This window comes from Archocentrus centrarchus, assembly GCF_007364275.1.
Source record: "Archocentrus centrarchus isolate MPI-CPG fArcCen1 chromosome 18 unlocalized genomic scaffold, fArcCen1 scaffold_23_ctg1, whole genome shotgun sequence".
NCBI lineage: Eukaryota > Metazoa > Chordata > Actinopteri > Cichliformes > Cichlidae > Archocentrus > Archocentrus centrarchus.
The window spans coordinates 4,825,040-4,848,859 of record NW_022060145.1 but is presented as its reverse complement, the minus strand read 5'-3'; the positions used below and the strand labels follow the sequence as shown (position 1 = coordinate 4,848,859).

Sequence of the window (23,820 nt, the reverse complement as noted above, 5' to 3'; positions counted from 1 at the left end):
AGTTGAACCTGAGTCCTGTTACATCTGCATAAACCTAACACAGAATTTCATACAAAGAACACCATAGAAACAGCCAAACATGGTGGTGGTAGTAGTGTGATGGTCTGGGGCTGCTTTGCTGCTTCAAGACCTGGATGACTTGCTCTAATTGATGGAACCATGAATTCTGCTCTCTTACCAGAAAATCCTGAAGGAGAATGTCCGGCTATCAGTTCGTGCCCTGAAGCTCAAGAGCACTTGAGCTATGCAGCAGGACAATGATCCAAAAGACACCAGCAAGTCCATCTCTGAATGAGTTTTGGAGTGGCCGAGTCAAAATCTGGACTTAAATCCGACTGAGATACTTTGGCGTCACCTTAAACTTGGATTATCTTTGTCTAATATTAAAATTTGTTTCATGATTGGAAACATTTAACGGAGCCAAGTGTGCAAAAAACTAAGAAGTCAAGAAGAGCTAAATACTTTTTCACAGCACTGTATTCAACCCCCACATCACCTGTGGTCATCCTAAAAATACCCGCAATTATCAGTCTTTTTAATAAATTTCAAATACTTTCCAAATTCATGAAAATAACTATGTTCAGTTCTGTGTTGTTTCCTACTTTAGATCATTAGTTTCTGACTCGTATGTCTTTGCATTAAAAATGTTTGAACCAGTTATCACAATCTTTCAACCAAGGGGTGAGCGCTGGAACGTTAAAGATGCAAAACAGGTAAAGTAGTAAAACTTAGCACCTGAACACAATTCCAAAATGCTACCATGGTATTACTGTGCTTGACTGGCACATGCCAGCTCACCTTACCTGAGACCCACAGAGAATCTATGGAGTGCTGTCAAGAGGAAGATGAGAACCACGTGGACCCCCCCCCCCCCCCCAAAAAAAAACAAAAAAAAAACAAAAACAAAAAACAAAAAACAGTTGAGCTGAAGGCTGCTTGAGCTTCTGTAATACCTCAGCAGATCACCTCCAAGTATTGCATGTATAAATTAAGTGAGATATTTCTAATAATTTGAGATACTGGATTTTTGATTTTCATGAGCCATAAACCATAATCATCAAATTAAAACAAGCAAAAGGCTTCACTTTATGTGTGATGAATTAGAATGTATGATTATGATGGTGGTCCCTGTCTCAGGACCTGGACTGGACGCCTGTTCCAGGGTGCAGTCTGACGTTGCTTTGTAGATTGTCAAAATTACAACCCGAAACATTTGGTCTCCCATAGATCCGCATTATGTCACTACTGAATCTGTCCATGCCAGGCGACAAGTGCAGCCCCTGTCCATTTACAGTGGCTTACATCAGAAATACAGAGTAGGTTACATTATTTTAATGACAACATGGCCAATTATTTTGACTATCCTGTGTGGAAACAGTGACACAAGGAGTGACATGTTGACACAGATTTGCAGGTAATCCAATGTCAGAGTGGCACATCAGAAGATCCTTGAGCCACAGGCCAGTGTTAGTGTTGCTGAGGAGACTGATAAAAACCATGCTGACACTAAAACCTTCAGCTGGTCTTAAGCATAAAACTCTGAGGCTGAAAACAGCTTTCAACCCAACCTTCCACTCTTCTTTATTGGTCTGTGATGTTTCAGAAAATGTGTTTTTTAGCAGGGAAAATAAATTTTATTTGGATCTGACTCAGCAGAAATCGACTGAATTTAAAATCTGCAACAGAAATTGTAAACAAACATTTTTATGGATGCTTGCAATTACAGATATACGCTGGGGCTATTGTTAGTAAAAAAAAAACAAAAAAGCAGGTTATGCATTTTTATCTCAGATATGATTATGGCAATTTTCTTATTGCTAACTATTTACTAAAACAAGCATCTTAATGTTGAGAAGTATCCCGTCTTTAATTGAGTTAAGACTTCCTCTCCATTAATAGAAATGAAACAGACATTTCTGAGCATTTTCCAGTTACATTTTATTTCATCTTTGAAAAAAAGAGAGAGAAAAGTTTGGTCTATATATCATTTTTCATATCATATCATTTTCAGCATTTAAAAATACTTTACTCTTTACTACTACATTTCCAACATCGAACGCTGTATTCTGAATGACTTTAATTCATGCAATGACGCACTCTTGCACAGTATAGCATGAACACACACACACACACACACAACACCACAAACACACCACACACACACACACACACACACACACACAACACACACACACACACACATAAAATAAAAGAATAAGAGCACACTCTTACATTGTTCTTCTACTCCTTGAGGGATTTTTTTTTATCTTTCATGAAAATCAGGAAAACAACACAAAACAATGAAACAAATTAAATGAAAAGTACAATAAGATAATAATAAAATGAATGAAAAACAAACAAACAACAGATGTTTATATCAAAAAGCACTTTGTGAGCTCATAAATAGGGCAGTGAGTATAAATTGAGAAAAATATATAAATATTTGCAAGGTAGAGAGCAACATAGTGGAGTAGAAGGGGTGAACAAAAGAAGAACCTGGAAACTAAACACATTGATCTAAAGATATTAGTCCTAAACGTGGATACACTAGAAATGTGGCAAAGCACAAAAATGCTGAAAATCTATTCTTTATGAATTTGTTCAGGTCTTACTTGTACCAAATTCTTATACAGCACACTCATCACTGTGTGAAATTGCACACATGTTCTGCCTGAAACTACAGTGTAGAGAACCAAAGGGTTCAATAATAGAGAAATATACAAGGTACTATAAAAGAAATGTTTACTGTATATAAATGAATGCAGACAATATATTTCACATTACCATTGATAAATAGTTATGAATTAATGAGTTCCATTTTTAAAATGTTTGTCATTCCATCCCTTTTTAAAAAAATTCAACTGGTCCTGTTTTATCTAACAACTGTAATTTTACAGTAATGCTAAATAAAAGATTCAAACACCACACACCACACACCACACACACACACACACACACACACACACCACACACACACACACACACACACAAAACCCTTTTATTTTACTATAGACAAGGTGAGATTTTACTACTATGTACTTCTGTATAGGTAATTAAAAAAAAATCAGAAAAAAACCCCTCTGAAATAAAAATGAAGTTTATACATTTGCACATGAATTTTTTCAAGGTTGGGTGTTTTGTCTGTTTTTATCCATGTTATATATTTATCTATTAATTAAATAATCTCTTCTATTTTCCACATGAATCAGCTGCTAGACATTTATGTAGTCATAAAAATAATACTAACCATGGAACAATGGCTATTGGAAAAATTAATGAATGATTGTAAATATAACAGCAGAACAATGCCACCAGCGTTCAGGTGTACACTCACACACACACACACACACACACCACACACACACCACACACACACACACACACACACCACACACCAAAACTGGTTGAAAAAGTGAGGACAGGTCAAAAGGTCCTTAATTTCCCAAAGTGTCCTCACTGCAGTGGTCTACAAACGCCATCTGGTCCTCACTATAGCTGGACTAGCACACACATACACACAAACACACTGCAAATCAGCAAATGTGTGCGCGTGTGTGGTCATGTGTGAAGCTTACTCAGCAGATTTTTGCATCAATCTTCTGAATGTCTGCATGTGAACAGACGATGAGACACTCATCTGTGTGCACAAGTGTGTCTGCCTGTAGCCATGTGGAGTCTGTGACCTCCGTGTGCGACAGGCACAGAAACACACATGCATACTTTTTTCAAGAAAATATCTATTCCCGGTCTTGATAGACAGCCAGATCGATTCTATATCTAATCTCATTTGACAGGCACAGACACACATACGTACACCTGGTGGGGGTAGAATACCAGCCACAATTTACCTGTCTCCCTGTCAGACACACACATATACACATACAGAGGACAGAAAATCCAGTTGGCATTCAGATTCATTAATCTAACATATGGGACTCACGGGGTGAGCCCTTGTAAGGAGATTACAACAGCAACCCACACAGACACATCAGCACATCTAAAGGCACAAACAGACATAGACATACAATGGATACACACACAAACAAGGGGAGGCACGGGGATGTAAAAGAAACACACAGACGTAACAGACGTGCGACAATTTAAAGGAAAAACCTGAAGCCAATGAAAGCGTGGATTTGTTGGCTCAGTTATGCTGTGAGGGGCGTTTACAGGGACGGGTCACCACAAAGCAATACGCATTTGTGACCCCCTGTGATCATCTCAGCCACATTCCCATTGGTAGTTCACTGAATGATCTGACCAGACACCAGATCTCAACCTAAATGAACATTTATGTGAGATTTTTAACATATTATCACCATCATCAAAACCAAATGAGGGAAGATCTTTCGGAAGTATGGTGATCCATATGTCCAGCACAATCAAACTATGCGGGAGCTGGAAGCAGAGCAACGTACTTATTTTTTTTCCTTTAATTTGTCAGTCGTCCATACTCTCACATTCATTAGAACAAGGGTAGCCGAGAAATATTAAAAAAATCTCTCTCTGACACACACACAAAACACCACCAGCAACAGTCAAGACGACAACGGCTAGCAGATAGATGGTCGCTAAGCAACAGGCAAAAGACTAAAAATATGGTTGCATTTCTTCATTTACTCAGAGACCAGGCACACACACACACACACACACACTCAGACACACACGCAAACACTCTCAGCCGTCCTCCAGCAAGGCTTATCCACCTTTAAAAAGCCTACATTTCTAAATCCGTCCCAGTATTCCTGTCTTCCTGTGGCGTCAGCAGCACTATTATCCTGCCCACTCACTCGTAAACTGGCAACTGTTACGGAACTTAAGTCATTGAGAAAAAAAAAGAGTTTGGCCCTGCTGACAGGCTCAAAGCAGACCAGGGACCATGCCAGTGTGCAAGTCATGTCAAACCTTCAAACTGTTTGATGATCTCCATCGTGGAGGGTTCACGCCTATGTTTGAACATACTGTGCGCTAAGCCCAAACAATCAGAGATAATTAAAGGATCTGAGTGATATTGATTCCTTGACCTCATCACCAAGCACCCAAGCCTGCAGTCTACATCTGAGGACACTGAGGTCATGTCTTTTGTAATGGAAACTTAAGACATGATGCTGTGAGGCTCAGAATGCTGGATAAACTGGCTCAAGATTCATGATGCCAAGAGGATGAATTCTGGTGAGTGATTTAATGAGGTTGACACATCCGATGCTGAGTGAATGGAGTCTGAGTTAGGAACGACTGACAAATGGAGGCAAAATGGGAGCGTCAAAAAAACAAACAAACTGCAGTTCCTCTAATGGCCTTTTGAGGCTGGCTCCATACTCTGCCATGTCAAAATTTCCAACGTCAGCCATGAAATTCACACGTTAAAAAAGTGGTTTGTCCAAACATGACTAATGTTTCTTTCTCTGTTAGGAATAAAAGTTAGAGTTGTGGCTGCTTTGATGTTGAAGGCAAACCCGAACATACAAACGTAACTTACATTTTTTAGTTTAATTGAGACTTATCATTAGCTACTATATTCATTTCAAACACCAAATTATCTGAATAGGAGTCATTAAAAATTTTATATTTAGCTTAGTATCAAGGCGATCCTGCCTCTTGCCCTATGTCAGCTGGGATAGGCTCCAGCCCCCCCATGACCCTGAACAGGATAAGTGGAAGAAAATGGATGGATGGATGGATGGATGGATGGATGAAAGTGATCCACAGGTAGCCTGCAAACTGTTAACAACTCAATGAACACCTCCGGTTTACATCTTCCCAAAGTGACAATTTTTCAAATTTTGGCTCTGGGACTATCCCAGCCTTTCACGTGGACAGCGGAGTTGCCTTAGGTTGACTTGACATGACCTCAGCACTTTTAAATCCTCCACCTAACAGGCTGAAACCTCTCTGACCAAGACCCTTAATCTGTACGAGCTGCAGAACAGCTCTTCTGTGAGTTGGTGATTCTGTTTATGCCATTGTGTTTTACTTCTGGAGAGCAATGTTAAATATTTGCAGAGGGACATCCAAACTCTATCAATAAAAGTGGGCTGAAAAAGCATATTTCCCTGACTTCCTGCAATAAAGGTTCTGATTGTAGCTCTCACAATGCAAAGGGAACTGCTGTAGCATAGAAATGTCACATTAGAGGGAAGGTGTGATGCATACAGGCATGCTTACCCCCACAGAGAAATGCCTGTTTGCTCCAAATCACCCACTTATCTTCTGTTTTTACAAGCACTGAACCTGGTGAGGCTGCACCAGAGGTGTGGATTGATCCCACCTAAGGTGGCTTTGTCATGCCTGCATTTATACCGGGCTGAAAGCAGCGGGAAGGTTGTTCATATTTAACAATCAGGACGGTGGGCAGATAAATTGTTGTTTTTTCTTCTGTCAGTCAACATCCCAAAAAAGCTAAATTATTGTTTTCTCTCATAATGATTTTCCTTGAAGATCACAGTCAGCGTGGTGGGTAGTTGAGAGGAAAATCGCTCACTTCCTCCTGAATACCTCTTTCTGTGCTGTTGTTAACAAAGGGAAAGCATTTAATAAGAATCTACACTGACAAGCCATATGCCATCCTTCTGTCCAGCTTCAGTGCAGCCTCCGGGCAGGACCGGGCTATTAACACCACATAATGCAGATCTGGGCTTTGACACTTTCAAAGACGGACATTGATGACAAAACAGCCGATTTCACACAATATAGGGCCTAATATTCTCATTTTTACCTATTTGGAGTACTTTACTTTCACTTTCACACACACCACCACGCCTGAGTACCACAAAAAAAACAGTTAACAAAAACATAATAAATAGCACAGTTTTACCCATTTTTTTAACCCATTTAGCACATACAGCTGTAGTGTGAACACTTATGATTTTCAACTTGCCAGTTTTCTTTTTTTAAATATAGAAACTACAACCAGCAGCTTGTGAGACTGCACACTGAAAATGTGACCTGTGACTATGCTCTTCTATCTCATCTTTGGATAACACACACCTGTGATTTTTTTTTTTTCCAGATTACAAAGAAATGTCCCGACTGGAGCAGAACAGCCATGTGGTATGTCGGAGCTGCTGTACGTTTCCCCTCAAAGTGTCTCACTCTTCTCCGGTTTTCTGTTCACACATTTCCTGTTGCAGTGGGTTTCCTTAAAAATGTCTCTTTTTCTTTTGTTTGTTCTGAGAAAAAAGGGACATGTGAGTCTTTCTTGAATACCTCCAGAGTTTTACTCGCAGAGAGGGGCTTTACATAGGGGGAACTATCAATGACTTCTCACACACACACACACACACATCAATGACAGTTTCTGTTATCATGTACAATTCGAAACACTGGCTATGTTTATAAGTTTTGATTTGTCATCAACACCGTCATCACTGCTGTCTTCGTAGTCTCGTAGTTGCTCCTTCTTTCTCATTCTTGTGTTGTTTGTTGACGGCATTACAGAAGTCCCTGCTTGGCTCTAGCTGTTCACATTTCTCTGTAGATTAAAGTGTAAACAATGCACCTCACAATATGTAGTGCACAACGCTTCAGCTATTTCTCTGTGGACTGCGTGCTTGTTGGTTCTTCATCCCACTTTAGAGATGTCTTCAGTTCCAATTTCCTTATCCGTTATCTGATCACATTGTATTTATATGTTTTTTTCACTGTTGTTATTTTATTATTATTTTTTTTTTTTACAATTGCACGGTAACAACATCAACACGTGACGCCACTGAAAGGTTTAGTAGAAAGTGTGGGGAGTGGGCTCGGCATTAAACGGATGTGAGGCTGGCTCAATTAAAAAGAGGGCAGGTTGGTTGGTGACTACAACATTTGATTATCACAACTTTAAGACTTTATTCCTACAGGGGAGATAAAGTAAGGCAAGAGCACGGGGCAGAGGAAAGAGTATGGTGCATTGAAGGGTGGAGGGACGATTTTTGCACAGGTATCGAGGAGAAAGGACAAAAAGATTAAAAAAAAGAAGTGGTCAGTTTTCATCTCATCCACAAGTTGGCCCTCTACTGTGGAATCACCCGAGGACGCCAAACTGTGTGTATGTGTGTGTACATTTTGTTGGAAGAGGGATTAAAAGTGTTAAGTCACTGTCAGTTTTAGAGTTCAAACATTAAAATAGGAACATCCACTGATACTGTAAAGATGGAGGGAGCGAAAGAGTGACGGATGCAGGACTGTAGGACATTTTTGCCCACATATTCTTGTCTATGCTATCCACACTTTCTCTTTTCTGTTGCTTCCAGTTTCTTTCTCAGCTTTTCCATCTCTCATCCTTAATCCTTCCTCTCAACCTATTTTCTCTTCAGAAGCCAGCTGATTATCTTTTTCCCCCCAGCTGTTCTGGGCCTGTAAACACTTTACTGTCCACTGCTGATGTTAAAGGTGCCCTCTAAATCCTTTTTTTTTTCATGATGTTGTATTTTAAATTTTGTTTTATCTGACAAATTTCCTATTCCCTAGACTAGAGGGTGGGTCTTCCTGCCTAAAAGAGCTGCCAATGCCAGACTAAAAAATTATTTTGGACATAACTGGAACATTTTAGTCTTTAGGAGGATTCACTTTCTTTTTTTCAGGACAGAAAGAATGAAGGGAAAAAAAATATATCTGATGAAAAACTGAAATAGTCTTTGGACGGATTTAAAGATTTCCTGAAAAGTCGGCCCATATTGATTCATCTCGTCTCCCTCTCTGAAGACAGCTCCATCTCTCTCTCTCTCTCTCTCTCCCTCCTCATATTGGCAGTGGGCCTCTCTCGCTCTCCTTACTCGCTCGACTCTCCACTTAAAACCCTGGTATATGGCAGTAGGCCTCCAGTGAAGCCAGCAGGATGTAAATCAGCCACAATGAGACAAACATCAGCGACGTTAGCAATTTGCAAGTCCGTGGCCCGCCCAGCTCGCCGCCAGCCACTGTCGCCCGCCTCCGGTACAGTAGTGTGAGCACGCACACCACAGCCAGGATAGTGAAGAGGGTGACAGAGAAGGCCAGATTTCCCGGGTCCACCTTGAAAGGTTTGCCCTTGGAACGCCAGGCGATGGCAGCGATGGTCCATGCCACGCCAATGCCCAGAAAGACGTTCACTGCATTGGAGCCGGTGACGTTGCCAATGGAGGCGTCGGCATACTGGTCCTGGATGGCAGCAACCTTGCTGGCAAATGTGTCTAGAACGAAGGAAGAAAGAAAGAAACTTTATTGTAAAGGTTTTTTAAAAAACAGTGATTAGTATCATGTTTCTCTGAAGAAACATTCTTCAGAGATTTTCTTAATTTAATATTTTCATTTAAAACCACTGAGACAAACAAGCATTAGACACGTGCACCCACACACATGCTCACATTCAACCTGCACCAGTAGTAGATGAAGATACATATAACACATCAGCTTCTTACTACATTCAGGTAGGACCTAGATTTCCAGTTTTAAATAATATTCATGTAAGGTTTCCAAGTCTTCACACTTGTCCTGAGCAATTTAAATTAGTCTCTCCAGAGCAAAACAACACAAGAGCTCCCATGAGCATATTTTCAGTGATGGTGCATCCATACTCTTCCATCACAGTCTAATAACTCTCCTGGCCTGAAGGAGTCCAAAGTCCAACAATTTGGTTGTTGTGATGTTACCAGAAAGTCTTTTGAATGTATTCCAAAAACAGTTTGGTGCATAAAGGAATCTTCATAATAAGCATGGAGCGTTAGCAGGCATATGACGCAGCACGCCAGGAGTTCTCATTATCATATATTAGTACACAATTTGTACTGAAGTAGTTTAAATATTGTATTTATTTTTTGTGCTTTGAAACAGGCATAATTCCAGTCTGTGATGTTTTCTCACATATTCACCTTCCAAGCACTTCCTGTCATGTTTCATTCGAATGAATCATATCAACGGGTCTTACAAGTTGTCTTTAATTTGCTTTTATAAAACTCTATTAGCAAACTGTCTGGTCCAGGTGGTTTGCCACTATTGATATATCCGTCAAAGTTGTTCCTAATAATCTCTTCCCTTATATAAGCTTTAAATGCCTCTCATCTAATGCTGGCTGTGGTTTTGTCAGTATATAATACAAATTATTTATAAATACAGCTTTCCAAAAAACACAGGATCATCTAACAAATGCACTTGTAGCTGCTATCTTAAGCAATGTTATAAACTACCTAAATAAACCTCCACAGATACTGCTACATGATACTAATTACTAAACTGTTACACCAACATTTCCTCAGAGGTTTGGTCCATACTGACATGACAGCATAACTCAGTTAGGTGTTTATGACTGCATAATGGAAATAATCTTCTTTTAATGACAGTGGCCCTGGCAGCCCCAGTTGAAGTCTCTCAGTACATATTTTTGTAATATCTGTTCAATTCAAATCATGCTCCATGCAGATGAATCAGTAGTTTAATGCTGGTAACTCAGTGGTTGCCCTTTGTTCAGGTTATATCCTGTGGGATGATAATCCCTGTGTTCAGATTGGGTCGCTGTTGGAGATAAGCCTTTTAAATAATTTTTTCAAAACTGATGTGCATTTGAAAAGCCTCGGGAGGTTTGCAGTGTCCCCTGACATACATTGTTTTGTCTTAAATCCTTATGTCTATGACAAAAATGGACTCGCTGTATGTTGCTTTTCATCCACATTGGGCAGAATTGTACGCGTTTCAGAGAAGATTTATTAGTCTTGCTGTGATCTATGGTTGCGTGCTGGCATCAGCCCACCCAAAATCAATGTAATAAAGCTGTAGGTGTACACTAAGTGTGCTCCTTTGGTTGCAGGATATTTGAGGAGAAATTGGATGAAAGCAGAGAGACTACAACTGGCTTGGCAGGGAATACCAGGGAAGCAGCTGCCAGTTACTGTACGCCTATCTCGGCTTAATTTCTTTTTTTAGACAGGCTGGTGAGAAGAGTCTCAATTCTCATTTGAATGTCAGTGAGATTAGTTGAAATTCATATCCCAACATTAAAACTGTCCTCCAAACCTTTTTATGGGATGAACTGCAATCCTGCTGGCGATGGACCACACAAAAAAGAAGTAAGTGAGTGCGTGCATGCGTGGACACAAGGGCAGGTGAGACTGTGGATTGCAATCAGTTGCAAAACTCCACATTACGGCCTCCAATTAAGAACTTCACGCACACACTGTTCTTATTGATGCAGAAATGTGGTGGGACAAATCCAGCGCATTAGTAATATTTCTTAAATCCAGAAGTGGGAAGTGTACTTAAGTAGAATTTTCCGATATCAGCTGTCTCAGAACTAGCTCGGCCCCCACTAAACAGCAAATAACAAAAATTTTCACAATTTAAAACTCAATATTAGTCAAAAAGTCAAAACCCAGTTCACGCAGAGATAAACTCTGCGTGAATGAGATGAAGTCTGTAAACCGGTGTCGGCATTTGTTCACCACCAACGCACAAATCAAACATCACTTACTGTTTAAATGCCTCAGATGGTTACAAACGAGCTGTATAAACCTCTTAAATGGGCAGACACATTTTGCAGCACGCATTTTGCTCTCTAATTGCCTGAATCGGCAAATTCTGTGTAAATTGGGCCGATAATCCCTGAGTGTGTCTCCAATCTAATAACACAGAAATGCTTTATGAATCTCGAGGAGGACAGGGAGAGGAGGAGGAGGAGGGAAGGGTGCGTGTCAGGAAAAGGGAAACAAGAGAGAAGATGAGTGTTTTCTAACAAGTTTTGAGGAGATCACATACGCACGGAGAAGGCAGCAAACGCTCCCAATGGAAGTTTGTAATGGCCTGCTCGAGATGCCGCATGCTAACTTGCAGCACCTTGATTGGGACAACACACATTTTCATCCACACACACACACACACGCACACACGCTGGTTTCTACAGCATACACAGGTCAGAATGATGGATGATCCAATAGCAAAAGCACTAAGAGGAGGAAAGAAAGAGGAGTAAGGTAACACCAAGTCAGAGTAACAAATTGACCAGAATGGGGCACGAGAGCGGGGCGACTATGAGAGAGGGTAAGGAAGGAAACGATAAAGATTTGGCTGGAGTGAAAAGTGATCAGAGATTAAAACGAGGAAAAAATGAAAAGATTAGAATCTTGTGAAAGGAGACACAACGCTGGTTATGGATATCCAATCCCCCTTCACACACCAAAATGGTTGTAGAAGGAATTGATTCAAATACTACTTTCCAGAGACCTCGCCCGAAGCCATCGAAGTAACCACCTGGAAGAGCAGCACAGGAGCTATTTCTATAAATCATACGAAGGGGCAACAATAAACCTGCTGTCGTTAGGAATGAGGCAGGGAATTGAATTAAAGTCTGGGGACGATGCACCCACTCCGGCAAGCCGGGGCTGAAGGCTGTGATGGAGCCGAAGCTTTACAATACATTTTGATTTCCATCCTGCAAATGAAGGTGGCTGCTACTGAAATCAGAGAGAGGAGAGAGGATCAGTCCTCATCTTGTATTTGTTTACTCACATCTGAACTTCGGAGTGAAGGCGCAGCTCATTTCATGTCTAGTGAAACGGAAAGCTCGAGGCGTGGTGTAATGGGAGGGGAGGAATTCGTAACATGGCAAACATGGAAAATAATCACTCTGCCACCACTGTGGTGTAACACCAAGCCATCTGCTTCTGTCTGAGTCACGATAAATCTCTGCTCATCCTCAGATCAGGCTGGAAGTTGGAGGAAATCTTCTACCCGTTTGTTTTGAGTTGCCATATTCACAGGCATTACTTGGTGTCTATATATTTATATTCTCAGGTTTAGTTTCACATCTAGATGGTTCGTGGTTATAGTTTGGTTTATATTTTATTCCTTGAGTTCCTGCCTATCTTGTATTTCCGTGTCTTGTTGAGTCTGTGTTTATCTCTTTCTGTTTTATTTTGGTAATTAACTTTCTCTGTTTCCTGTGTCATGTTTAATGTCCCTCTGACTCATTAGGTTAATTGTCTTCAGCTGTGTTCTCACCTGTCATTATCTGGAGTTTGTATACATTGTCTGAGTCTTGTCCTTTGTCGTGCTGTCCCTGTTAGCTGTGTGTTCCTCTCCTCCGTGTTCCCTGTGATTCCTGTATTTCTGGTGGATTCCCTGGCGGCGCACTTTGCTTTTAGATTGTCTTTTTTGTAACCATTGGTGCTGTGACACTTCTTGACACCAGTTGTATTTATCAGTGTTGGGAAGGATTATGATCATAACAACAAAAGAGTTGAAACTGAAGAAAAATGCTCCTTTGGTGTCAGGAACTGCTGATTAATGAAATCCACTTTTTTCCTTGAGGCTTGGGGGGGGGCTACACAAAAAGCTACAACGGTCTGTGTCCCGGGGTTTGACTGTTCAGATGGAAGTGGAAAAAAAATATGCTTTTATCCAATCTCCCAAATATTTTCTCGTCCTGGGGCATAGTAAAATACCTTTTTTGTCACCTGTGCCTGCCTATTACGCACAAACTGTTTTAACCTTAAATGAGCACCGCCAGCAGCAAATCCCCCTACAGTATGTGTCTTTCATAGCATTCCCTTGTGATACTGGTTAGAATATTATATATTTTACAGTACTGTGCAAAGGTTTTTTTTTTTTGCCATCCCTTGTTTCTTTATATTTTGCTAGGAAAATGGGAAATGAGTGCAGCAATTCAAAGTTCATAGAATTCTAATGAGTGTGAAAGTCAATGTCATACTGGTGTGACCACCTTTATTCTTTACAGGCTGAACTCTCTCAGGCAGCTTTCTTGTCATTTCTTTAAGTAGTCTTCAGGAATAGTTTTTCTTGAAGGACATTCAAAGCTCTTTTCTGGATGTCGGCTGCCTTTTTCTTGTGTAATTCAGCATACCTCAGAGTTTTCTTGCTGTTTCCCGTCTTGTTGGTGTAAAAATACAATTTTATGCCCATCAAACTGTGAAATGATGTATTTTTGCCATAGGCTGCTAGTAACAAAGTGCCTAAAAACTGAAAGAAAGTCTGACTCCTTGGAAGCAAAAGAAATATAAAGAAATGAGGGGTGGCTCAAGACTTCTGTACAATACTGTATTCATTTATAATAAGTGCTATGAACATCCATACAACATACCCAGGATATCTTTCCATTATCTAGCTTAACTTATTCTAACACTAGCAATTAGGCTAAGTGGTCACACAAAGGTGGTTATCAACTTGATCAGTTAACTCAGGGTTTTCCAATCAGGCTATCAGCATGTTCACGGGAAAGGGGTTGCATTTGCAGCATCTGACCAATCACAAGCATGGATACGTACACTAGAGCTGATAAGATGCTGTAACTTCTGGTGAAAGTGTGTATTTTAACCCAAATCATGATCTCTGACCCTAACCCTGATCTAACCAAGTTGTTTGAATGCTGAAAATAATATAAAAGTAAAACCTTTCTGATGTTTGTGATGAGTTGGCCGCAGACAAATATATTTTGATGATGTTGACTTGCCTTAGACTGGCATATAAAGTCCCCCCATAAAATACAAATAATCGAACCGATCTCCACTCAGCCTCACCTGGCACCGATGTTCCCAGCGCTACAAATACCACAGCCGTCACCGAGTCCTTCAGTCCTATCGTGCAGCCGAAGTGAGATGCCAGATCACCTGTGACTGCCGTGAGGACTCCGATAAGTGATATGGAGACGATGAAGCAGGCCCAACCATTCCAGTACTCTGTGGGAGGGACGAAGGCAAACAGAACCTTCCAGAAGACAGTGAGGAAGTGCATGATGTAGTCGAAGCAGGATGGCAGCCGCTCCTCGCCACTCTCCTCCTCGTCATCATCTCCTTTGGGTATGGTAGGAGATTGAAATTGAGGAAGAGAGTAAAAGTAACAAGATAATTAAACCAAAGGACAAAACAAAACAAAACAAAAAAGACCATTGGAATAAGACAGATAAACTTCAGCTTTAACTCTAATAAGAGATAGAAGATTGATATCATCACTGATATCAGACAAGGAGACTGATATCATTGTCTTATTTATCTCCTAAGTCTCTTGATTTGCTTTGAATATCATAAAGACTGAAAACAGCAGATCCACTTAGCTTTGCTTAAAACACCCGCACGTCAGCACTGTTCACTTACTTTAGATTTTACATTGATTTAAATGCTTTAGTTATTACTTGGTGAACAGCAGCTGGTATGTAGTATACTCTAGCTGAGCATTCAAAGCGCTTCATACGACACGTTTGCATTTACCCATTCACTTAAGCACTTCCTTCTATAGCTAAGTGCTTACTATCTAACAGTCACACTCTGACAGTTGCATCAGAGAGCAACTTGGGGTTCAGTATCTTGCCCAAGGATACTTTGGCATGCAAACTGGAGCAGCCAGGAACTGGACCACCAACCTTCCAATTAGTAGATGACCTCCTCTACCTCGTGAGCCACAGCCACCTCAAGCTACCTAGTACTGTATGAGCAAACCACCTAACTTCCTCTAATACCTCCATAACCCAACATTTGTTTTTGATAACAAACTGACAAGATACGTGTCACGTTAGTTAATAAGCCTTAGAGTTTATAGAAATATAAATGGAGACTGACTAGTAGTTTTAACCAATATAAAATACTATAATAATAAAATGCTACAATCCAATATTTATCCAATATTTATGCTAGGTTATGTTAACCTAGCATGGTGGTAGCTCATATTTTGCTTTGCTGAGAGTGGGCTTAACCTTCTCAACTAAGAGGCTAACACACAAACTGTGCTCCAGACCCTTCATGGCATGGGTTTCCATGGCTGAGCAGCTGCATCCAAGCCTTACATCCCCAAGAACAATGCCAAGTGTCAGATCGAGTGTTGTAAAACACACCGCTGATGGACTCTGGAGCAGTGGAAACATGTTCTGTGGAGTGACAAATCACACTTCTCTATCTAGACAATTCTGGCTTTGGTGAATGCCAGGTGAATGTTACCTGTCTGACTGCATGGTGCCAACTGTAAAGTTTGGTGGAGCAAGAATAATGCTACAGTGTTGTCTTTTTGGGTTGAGCTGGGCCTCTTAGTTCCAAGGAAATCTCAATGCTTCAGCTTACCAAGACAGTTTGGGGAAGGCACTTTTCAGTTCCAGCCCCAGTGTACAAAGCAAGGTCCATAAAGGCATGGTTGGACGAGTTTGGTGTGGAAGAACTTGACTGGCCCTCACAGAGCCCTGACTACAACCCCAACAACACCATCAGATGAACTAGAACGGAGAACGCATGCCAGTCCCTCTCTTCCAACAATCAGCATGTACCCATTTATCCCCCCTTTTGAATGAATGACCAGAAATTCCCACAGATACACTCCAAAATCATGTAGAAAGCCTTCTCAGAACAGTGGAAGCTGTGATAATTGCAAAGGGGGACCAACTCCATAATTAAGCCTATGAATTTAGAATGGGATGTCATAAAAGCTCCTGTAAGTGTAATGTCTAGGTGGAAAAGTTATTTTATATTGTGTATTTCCTAAAATGCCAAACCACTTTTTATGACTGAAACTAAATAAGGCCTCCCCTCTGTGACAGCAAAGAAACCTCTGTAACAAGACCATGAATAGATTAAAATAAATATATAATAAGGGGCCAAATAAAATACAGCTGCAACATTTTAACAAATGTTCTTCCTCATCATCCACCATCTTTAAAAATAAAACAAGAAAGATTTTGATAAATCAAAATGAAGCTCTTTGTTCTCTGTGTGTGTTTGTGTGTGTGTGTGTGTGTGTGTGTGTTACCTGCGCTGACTGTAACGGCACTGACAAACTGCTCCCTCCAGCTGCTGCTTCCCACCACCAAGGCCAGGTTTGTCTTCTTGATCAGCTTGTCTACTGTACTCTACACACACACGCGCGCACATACAAAAAAAAAATACAAACACACACGCAGAAATATCAACCATGCAAGTGCATACAGACCAGGCAGAACAGGAAAGACACAACCCTCAAGCTGTTAATTCATTTGCAGCCACACAGAAAAGGAAAATACGGATTTCAAGCCTTTCAATTAAAACCCACCCAGTACATACGTTCACATTTTAGTATTTCAGGACACTTAGAATTCAAGGAATTCCAGATATAGGATGTGCTAATTAAGATGCTGCTGTGAAATCAGCTGTGCCACATTTTACTTATGCTCCCTGTAAAAATTCAAGGAAAAAAAAAACCCTTCAGGCATACTGCTTGAGTGTTTTATTCTAAAACAGCCAAGAGAAGGCAGATGATAAAAGATGTTGCAAAAGAGCTCAAAGCAGCTAAGGAGAAGCACCAACAATCATTACCATAACTTTACTGACAGGGCTTGGAGGGAATTCTGCATTTTTACCACCAACTATATTAAAAGCATTATAAAATGGTATGTACTGCATTTTAGCAGTCCCAATAAGATAAATTACGAATTAATCCCCATGTGTGGCAACAATTAAGAATTTAAAGATCGGGATGTGATTTACATTTTAGTATTGTACAGTAGATGACTAAAGAACAAGCACTGCATGCACGAAAAAGATGGATTACCTTTTCAGCCTGCCTAATAAGTGTATTTACTGCTCTCTGCACACACACATGCACACACACACACACACACACACACACACACACACACACACACACACACACACACACACACACGCACACACACACACACACACACACCACACACACAAATGACAAAAATGGACAAATGAAAAATGAAATTGGTCAACAGACACACATGAGTGGTAACATTTCAAGACCAAAAAAAAAAAAAAAAAAAAAAATTAGAGGAAAAAATAAACATGACAGAAAAAAATGAAGTAACACAATCAACACAATGTGATGACAATGTACACAAACAGGAGACAGGCATCTCTACTTAGGGGGTCCAAGGAGAGTAAAGCCACAGGGAACCCTGGGCTGCACACACGTGATGATGGTGCTTGTCTAAGTTAGAAACTGATCAAATCTTGGAAGGCCCTCATCCCAGTGTGAAATATTTATGAAATGACAAAGCCAGGCTTGTTTTGGGCCTGTTAAATACTTAACTTAAGTACTTAAATACTATGAAAATGTACTGTGAATATTGCAGGTCTTTTTTCTTTCTTTCTTTTTTTTAAAATCAGTATCATCATCAGAGAAGGCAATATTCTGCATCCACTGCAAAATTAATGACATTTACTTTTTGTAAATGTATAAAAGCAACCTGCTTGATAGCAACCCAGCAAGACTTAAAATGTATCTGATCAGAGAGAAAAGTTAAGGGAAATGCTCACATACACCTGCTCTGGTAAAGAGAATGTTAGTACAACACACACACACACACACGCACACACACACACACACATACACACACACACACACACACACACACACACTTACTTACTTACTTACTTACTTACTTACCTTGAACTCATAGGACTCTTCTATGACCACTTCTAGCTGTGTGTGTTCACCCAAACTGGGACAGCCCATCTTGGCCACTTCTTCCTCCTCTGCCCCCACCAATGGCTTGTTTTCATTGGAGTCACCTAGGTGACAGTAGAGATGAACAGACCATTAGTGCTGAGACTTTCATTCTTAACAAACAGGACTTCAGATTAATTTACATTTCCAGATGCAAATATAGTCAGCACCAGGCTCTAGCTATGACACGGAGCTATTTGGGGACGTAGAGGTCAGAGTCTCAGTATTCTGGAGGACAAAGAGAATTTTCCAACAACCTCTGCTTCTCACACAGAATTAGATTCTATTTGTGGTGTAGCTGCATGCGTGCATGCATTCCTCTCTGAACTAAGCATGAATTTTTTTGACAAGTTCTCCACTACATCTGCCAGTGGCAAACTGAGAAGGTAGAGGTGGAGTCTGTCCAACTCTCAGGCAACGCAGCCAAATGATACTGAGGACAGCCACAACAGCAGCAGCCTGCCCGCCTGGTGGTAGAGAAACACAAAATATGAAAGGGCGAGGGCTAGTTGGTTAGCAGTGACTTAACTTTCAAAATAAAAGGGAGGGGACTGTCCACTAGCAAACATATTGCAGATAGCAAACCTTTAGGCTTTGGTGGACGTGCCTTGCCAGGACCCTGGTCAATGCCTTTATGGTCTTTTATTTTGAAACTTCTTCATTACTGCTCTATTTACTCACACACTAACATTTTTGTAATGGTTTTTAAAAAGAATAAAGGCCAAAACACCACATATGGGATTCATTTCATCCTGGCTACAGTCAAGCTCAACTCAGGGAGCTATTTGCCAGAATCCAAAGCTGACTCCTGCTTTTTTAAAGCAAAAAATCATTACAAACCACTGAGAAATATACCACTACCTCTATTTCAGCAATTCATATGTGCTGAATATTGTTTGCCTTTAAAATGACAGATCCCTGGAGACTCCACTCATGAGCTCTGCCTCCTTTGAAGTTTGATATTCTTACCTAAACGTGACTTTACCCAAGTCACAATGTAAATGAAAAGTTATTAAAAAAAACAACCTGTTTGAATTCATTCCTTGCTTTCACTGGAAAGACTGTTCATTGTGTTCAATTATTTGTTTAACTATGAGACATTTGTAAAGAATTAAGATGAAAATTTTGGGGCGCCTGGGTGGCTTAGTGGTGAAGCCGGCGACCACATACATATGCCGCGGCGCGGGTTCGCGTCCCGGCCTGTCGCCAATTTGCCCGTGTGTCTTCCCCAATATCTTTCCCCCATTTCCTGTCTCTCTCCACTGCTAGCAAAAAGCCGCTGTGGCCAAAAAATGCAAAAAAAAAAAGATGAAAATTCTGACTAAAATGGTAGTGAAAATATAAAATGGTATGTGTAATGTTTTATCAAGTGTCACAACAAACCGTGGAACTATCAACACTTTCCACCTTTATTTGCGGCTGGTTTGGAGGGCATGAATCCTGAGAAAGCCACAAATATAATATATTGCCAAAAGTATTCACTCGTCTGCCTTCGTACGCACATGAACTTGAGTGGCATCCCATTCTTAATCCATAGGGTTTAATATGATGTCGGCCCACTCTTTGCAGTGAAAACAGCTTCAACTCTTCTGGGAAGGCTTTCCACAGGTTTAGGAGTGTTTATGGCAATTTTTGACCATTCTTCCAGAAGCACATTTGTGAGGTCAGACACTGATGCTGGATGAGAACACCTGGCTCACAGTCTCCTCTCTAATTCATCCCAAAGGTGTTCTATTGGGTTGAGGTCAGGACTCCGTGCAGGCCAGTCAAGATCTTCCACACCAAAGTGACTCATCCATGTCTTTATATGGTCCTTGCTTTGTGCACTGGTGCAATAGGAAGGGGCCATCCCCCAAACTGTTCCCACAAAACTGGGAGCATGAAATTGTCCTAAATGTCTTGGTATGCTGAAATATTAAGAGTTCCTTTTACTGGAACTAAGGGGCCGAGCCCAACTCCTGAAACACAACCCCACACCATAATCCCCCCTCCACCAAACTTTACACTTGGCACAATGCAGTCAGACAAGTACTGTTCTCCTGGCAACCACCAAACCCAGACTGGTCCATTGGACTGTTAGATTGAGAAGTGTGATTCTTCACTCCAGAAAGCACATCTCCACTGCTCTAGAGTCCAGTGGCAGTGTGCTTTACACCACTGCATCTGACACTTTCTGTTGTGTTTTGGTGATGTAAGGCTTGGATGCAGCTGCTCAGCCATGGAGACCCATTCCATGAAGCTCTCTGTGCACTCTTCTTGAGCTAATCTGAAGGCCACATGAAGTTTGGAGGTCTGTAGCGATTGACTCTGCAGAAAGTTGGTGACCTCTGTGCGCTCTGTGATTTTACGTGGTCTGCCACTTTTTTGGCTGAGTTGCTGTCATTCCCAATCTTTGTTATAATACCACTACACCTGACTGTAGAATATTTAGGAGTGAGGAAATTTCTCAACTGGACTTGTTGCACAGGTGGCATCCTATCATGATACCATGCTGGAATTAACTGAGCTCCTTAACTGACCCATTCTTTCACAAAGAATGAAAGCAGTCAGAAGCAGTCTGCATGCCTAGGTGCTTGGTTTTATACACCTGTGGCCATGGAAGTGACTGGAACACCTGAATTCAATGATTTGGATGGGTGAGTGAATGCTTTTGGCAATATAGTCGATATATATACATTTTTTTTTAAAGCAGAACAGAAAATAGACAATAAAATAACAGAATAAAGTTAACCTGTAACACAGCTTCAAATAGAGGCCAGGTTATGTACGCGAAATCCCTGTAGCTAAAATCTCAGGCTTCATGGCTTCAGACTGCTTTAAACACTCTGTCTCAGACAGTTTTTCACTACTACGATGTCATAGAGAGTGGCTATCCCTAATGTGGTCATCTCAGTCACATAGCTTTGTCTGTGAGCATAGAAGCCACACCCACCTGTGGTTCATACCTTCTGTTTAGGGGGGATAACCAATGGGGAGACTTAAAGGGACAGAAGCTAAAACAGCTTGTTTTAGCTTCTGTCCCTGCAAGGCCCCATGTATAAGCTAAAAAGCATTATTTTAAACAGTGAATCGTGTAAAGCCAAAAATAAAAAAAATACAGAGTTGGAAAATGACCATAATAGGTCCACTTTTAAATGTTAGCACAGGCACTCTAGTTTTGGGCAGGCATGTTACTCAAATAAATCAGCAAATCTTGCCCTGAGGTTTCTCCATGTATTTGTTTGCTTAATCTTTTAATTTGACAGATTTCAGACATCATCTTAGAGCCATGTACCTTTTTTTCATTATTCTTAGCAGAGACCACAGCATTGTGATTTATTACCGAGATCTCGGTCAGACAATGTATGCTGCGGGTTGTGAAAGAATATTATGTAAATGCGAATCTTGAAACCCTGATGTGCCACATGGGAAATGCAAGCTTTATCCTCAAAGACTTTACATTTTCTCTGACCTCTCTATTGTGCACTTGATGTATATTGCAGCATCCCTCCCCATTCTGTAGGTCTCCGCACTCACTCACACTTCAAATACACACAGCAAGTCATTAATTGAACTGTTATCAGCGTCTGCCCCACTATAATTGAAAAGCTATGTACAGTATGTGACACAGTGTTTGCCAGTCTACTCGCTCTGTGACAGAATTATCATATTTCTCTGGAATGAAACATGCCACAGCATGCGGCATGCTGCAGGCTCCTCCTGTGTGACATCTAAATTATGGACTCTTTAAGAAGAGCCTCTGTGTGTGTTTCCAGACAGATAAAACAGGTCTGTTTAATTGGCTGGCAGGTCTATAAGGCCACGAATAAACGTGGTGAAAAATTGTTAGAAAAAACTTGAACTCATTGGTTGTGACACCTGTAAAACAGGGATGTGGCTCGGGCCTCCTTGCTCCTTGCTTTAACAGAAGTGAGAGACAGAACTGACTTATTAACTTTGAGCATTGGTTCTCTTCAGCCTTGAGTCACCCAGCGGAGATCAGCTGTCCGTCTGGTGTAACGAGCCTTTTAAATTTTCATCTAAAGCTTCCTACATACTTTAAATAAAAAAAAAGAACCAGGAGGTCTTAAATGTTTTAGATTCTTTGATTTTGAAGCTCTGTGTGGATTTTAAAGTAGGAAAGGACAGGACGAGGGGGAAAGAAGCTGATCAAAGTGGCTCATTTGCCATGAATAAACTGCAAATTGTGTTCCATCTGTGACCGCACTGCAATGCTACAGTGACTCCAGACAACAAGAACAAGAAGCTTTTTGGATTTTGTACTGTACATGCTGCATACACTAAACCTCCTTATGGTGATAATAATTAAGCAGAGCCCATGCTGATTGGGATAAGTTCTTACTCCAACCCCCTCTGTGACACAATTATTTCAAAAACACACCACAGCTCAGGGCCAGTGTTTTTGAAATCCTTTCCAAGTCACATTCTCAGTGGCTCAAAGTGAAATGTTTCCACAGTTAATGTGAGTTTAGACTGGAGGCTTCAGGTAATCAATGCCGGTCTCACCTTGCCTCTAAACGACAGATGTGCACTGGGCCTGTTTGCTGATAAATACTATAAAGACGTTATTCTGTCTGTCACTCTTTCCTTGTTCCTGCTCTCCCTCCTGACTTCTTGATATTCTCTTTGAACAGCTACACACACACATGCACACACACACACACATGCACATGCACAGACACACAGACCCACCATGTTTCTGTCCTATCTCCAACAGAACAGGCTCTCCCAGCTCGATGGTGAAGGTCTTGTTCTTCTCATACTCTTCATCATCAATGATTTTCACCTCAATGACCTTCCTGTTGGAAAAATAAAAAACAGAAGACGAGGCTCACTGTGTGCAGTCCAGATAATTTAAGTGCGTTTTATGTTCTCCATCATAGCAAGAGGCTGCTCTTGGCAAAAGGACCGGTCTATTAAAACTCTCACCCTGATAGGTTGTAATCAGACATTAGGTCATTCCTGCTGCCCCTACATGAAAAACACTGGCGTGGGTACTCATTTTACTATCTATCCTTAACAGTTAGGAAAGAGGTTTGTCCCCCTTTGGATTCCTCTTGGAGGAAAAAGCTGCCTCCCAAGGTTTGACTTTTTTTGTTTTTGTTTTCGATGACAGCACACCACAACAACTAGTGAGATATTTTCAATTATGAGCACCCAGGGGAGCACCTAAAATGCAGTGAGTGCAAAGAGTTTTGAGGGGATGTGCAAATGAAAGAAAAAAAAAAAGGTATGGAGATTTTCAAAATAGCAATTGGAGCACTTCTTAATACTGCCTGTGTTACTAAAGATGGAATATTGATACATGTTAACCATGATTTTAATGTTTTCATAAAGAAAAGCCCATATAGTCCACAAAGAATGGGTCTGCAACCTGCAGGTTGTGTCCAAAAGTACAGTTCAGTATCAGTTCAGGAAGTGCGT

General features: G+C 40.8%; 1 protein-coding gene across 4 annotated transcripts in view; it reads right to left on the bottom strand.

Moving 5' to 3' along the window:
• Positions 1-1,921: 1,921 nt before the first annotated feature.
• The window catches only part of slc8a4b (solute carrier family 8 member 4b), a 126,650-nt gene continuing 104,751 nt past the window's right edge, over positions 1,922-23,820 (bottom strand). Inside the window, exons 12-17 of one of the 4 annotated variants that reach the window (XM_030722514.1) lie at positions 23,089-23,195; positions 18,337-18,461; positions 17,473-17,508; positions 16,696-16,795; positions 14,487-14,759; positions 1,922-9,155 (exon numbers count right to left, since the gene is read on the bottom strand). In XM_030722514.1, the coding sequence (XP_030578374.1) occupies positions 8,776-9,155; positions 14,487-14,759; positions 16,696-16,795; positions 17,473-17,508; positions 18,337-18,461; positions 23,089-23,195 (1,021 nt within the window). In that variant the 3' untranslated portion in view covers positions 1,922-8,775. The remainder of the gene's footprint in view (positions 9,156-14,486; positions 14,760-16,695; positions 16,796-17,472; positions 17,509-18,336; positions 18,462-23,088; positions 23,196-23,820) is intronic. The other 3 variants (XM_030722515.1, XM_030722516.1, XM_030722517.1) reach the window with 3 other exon arrangements.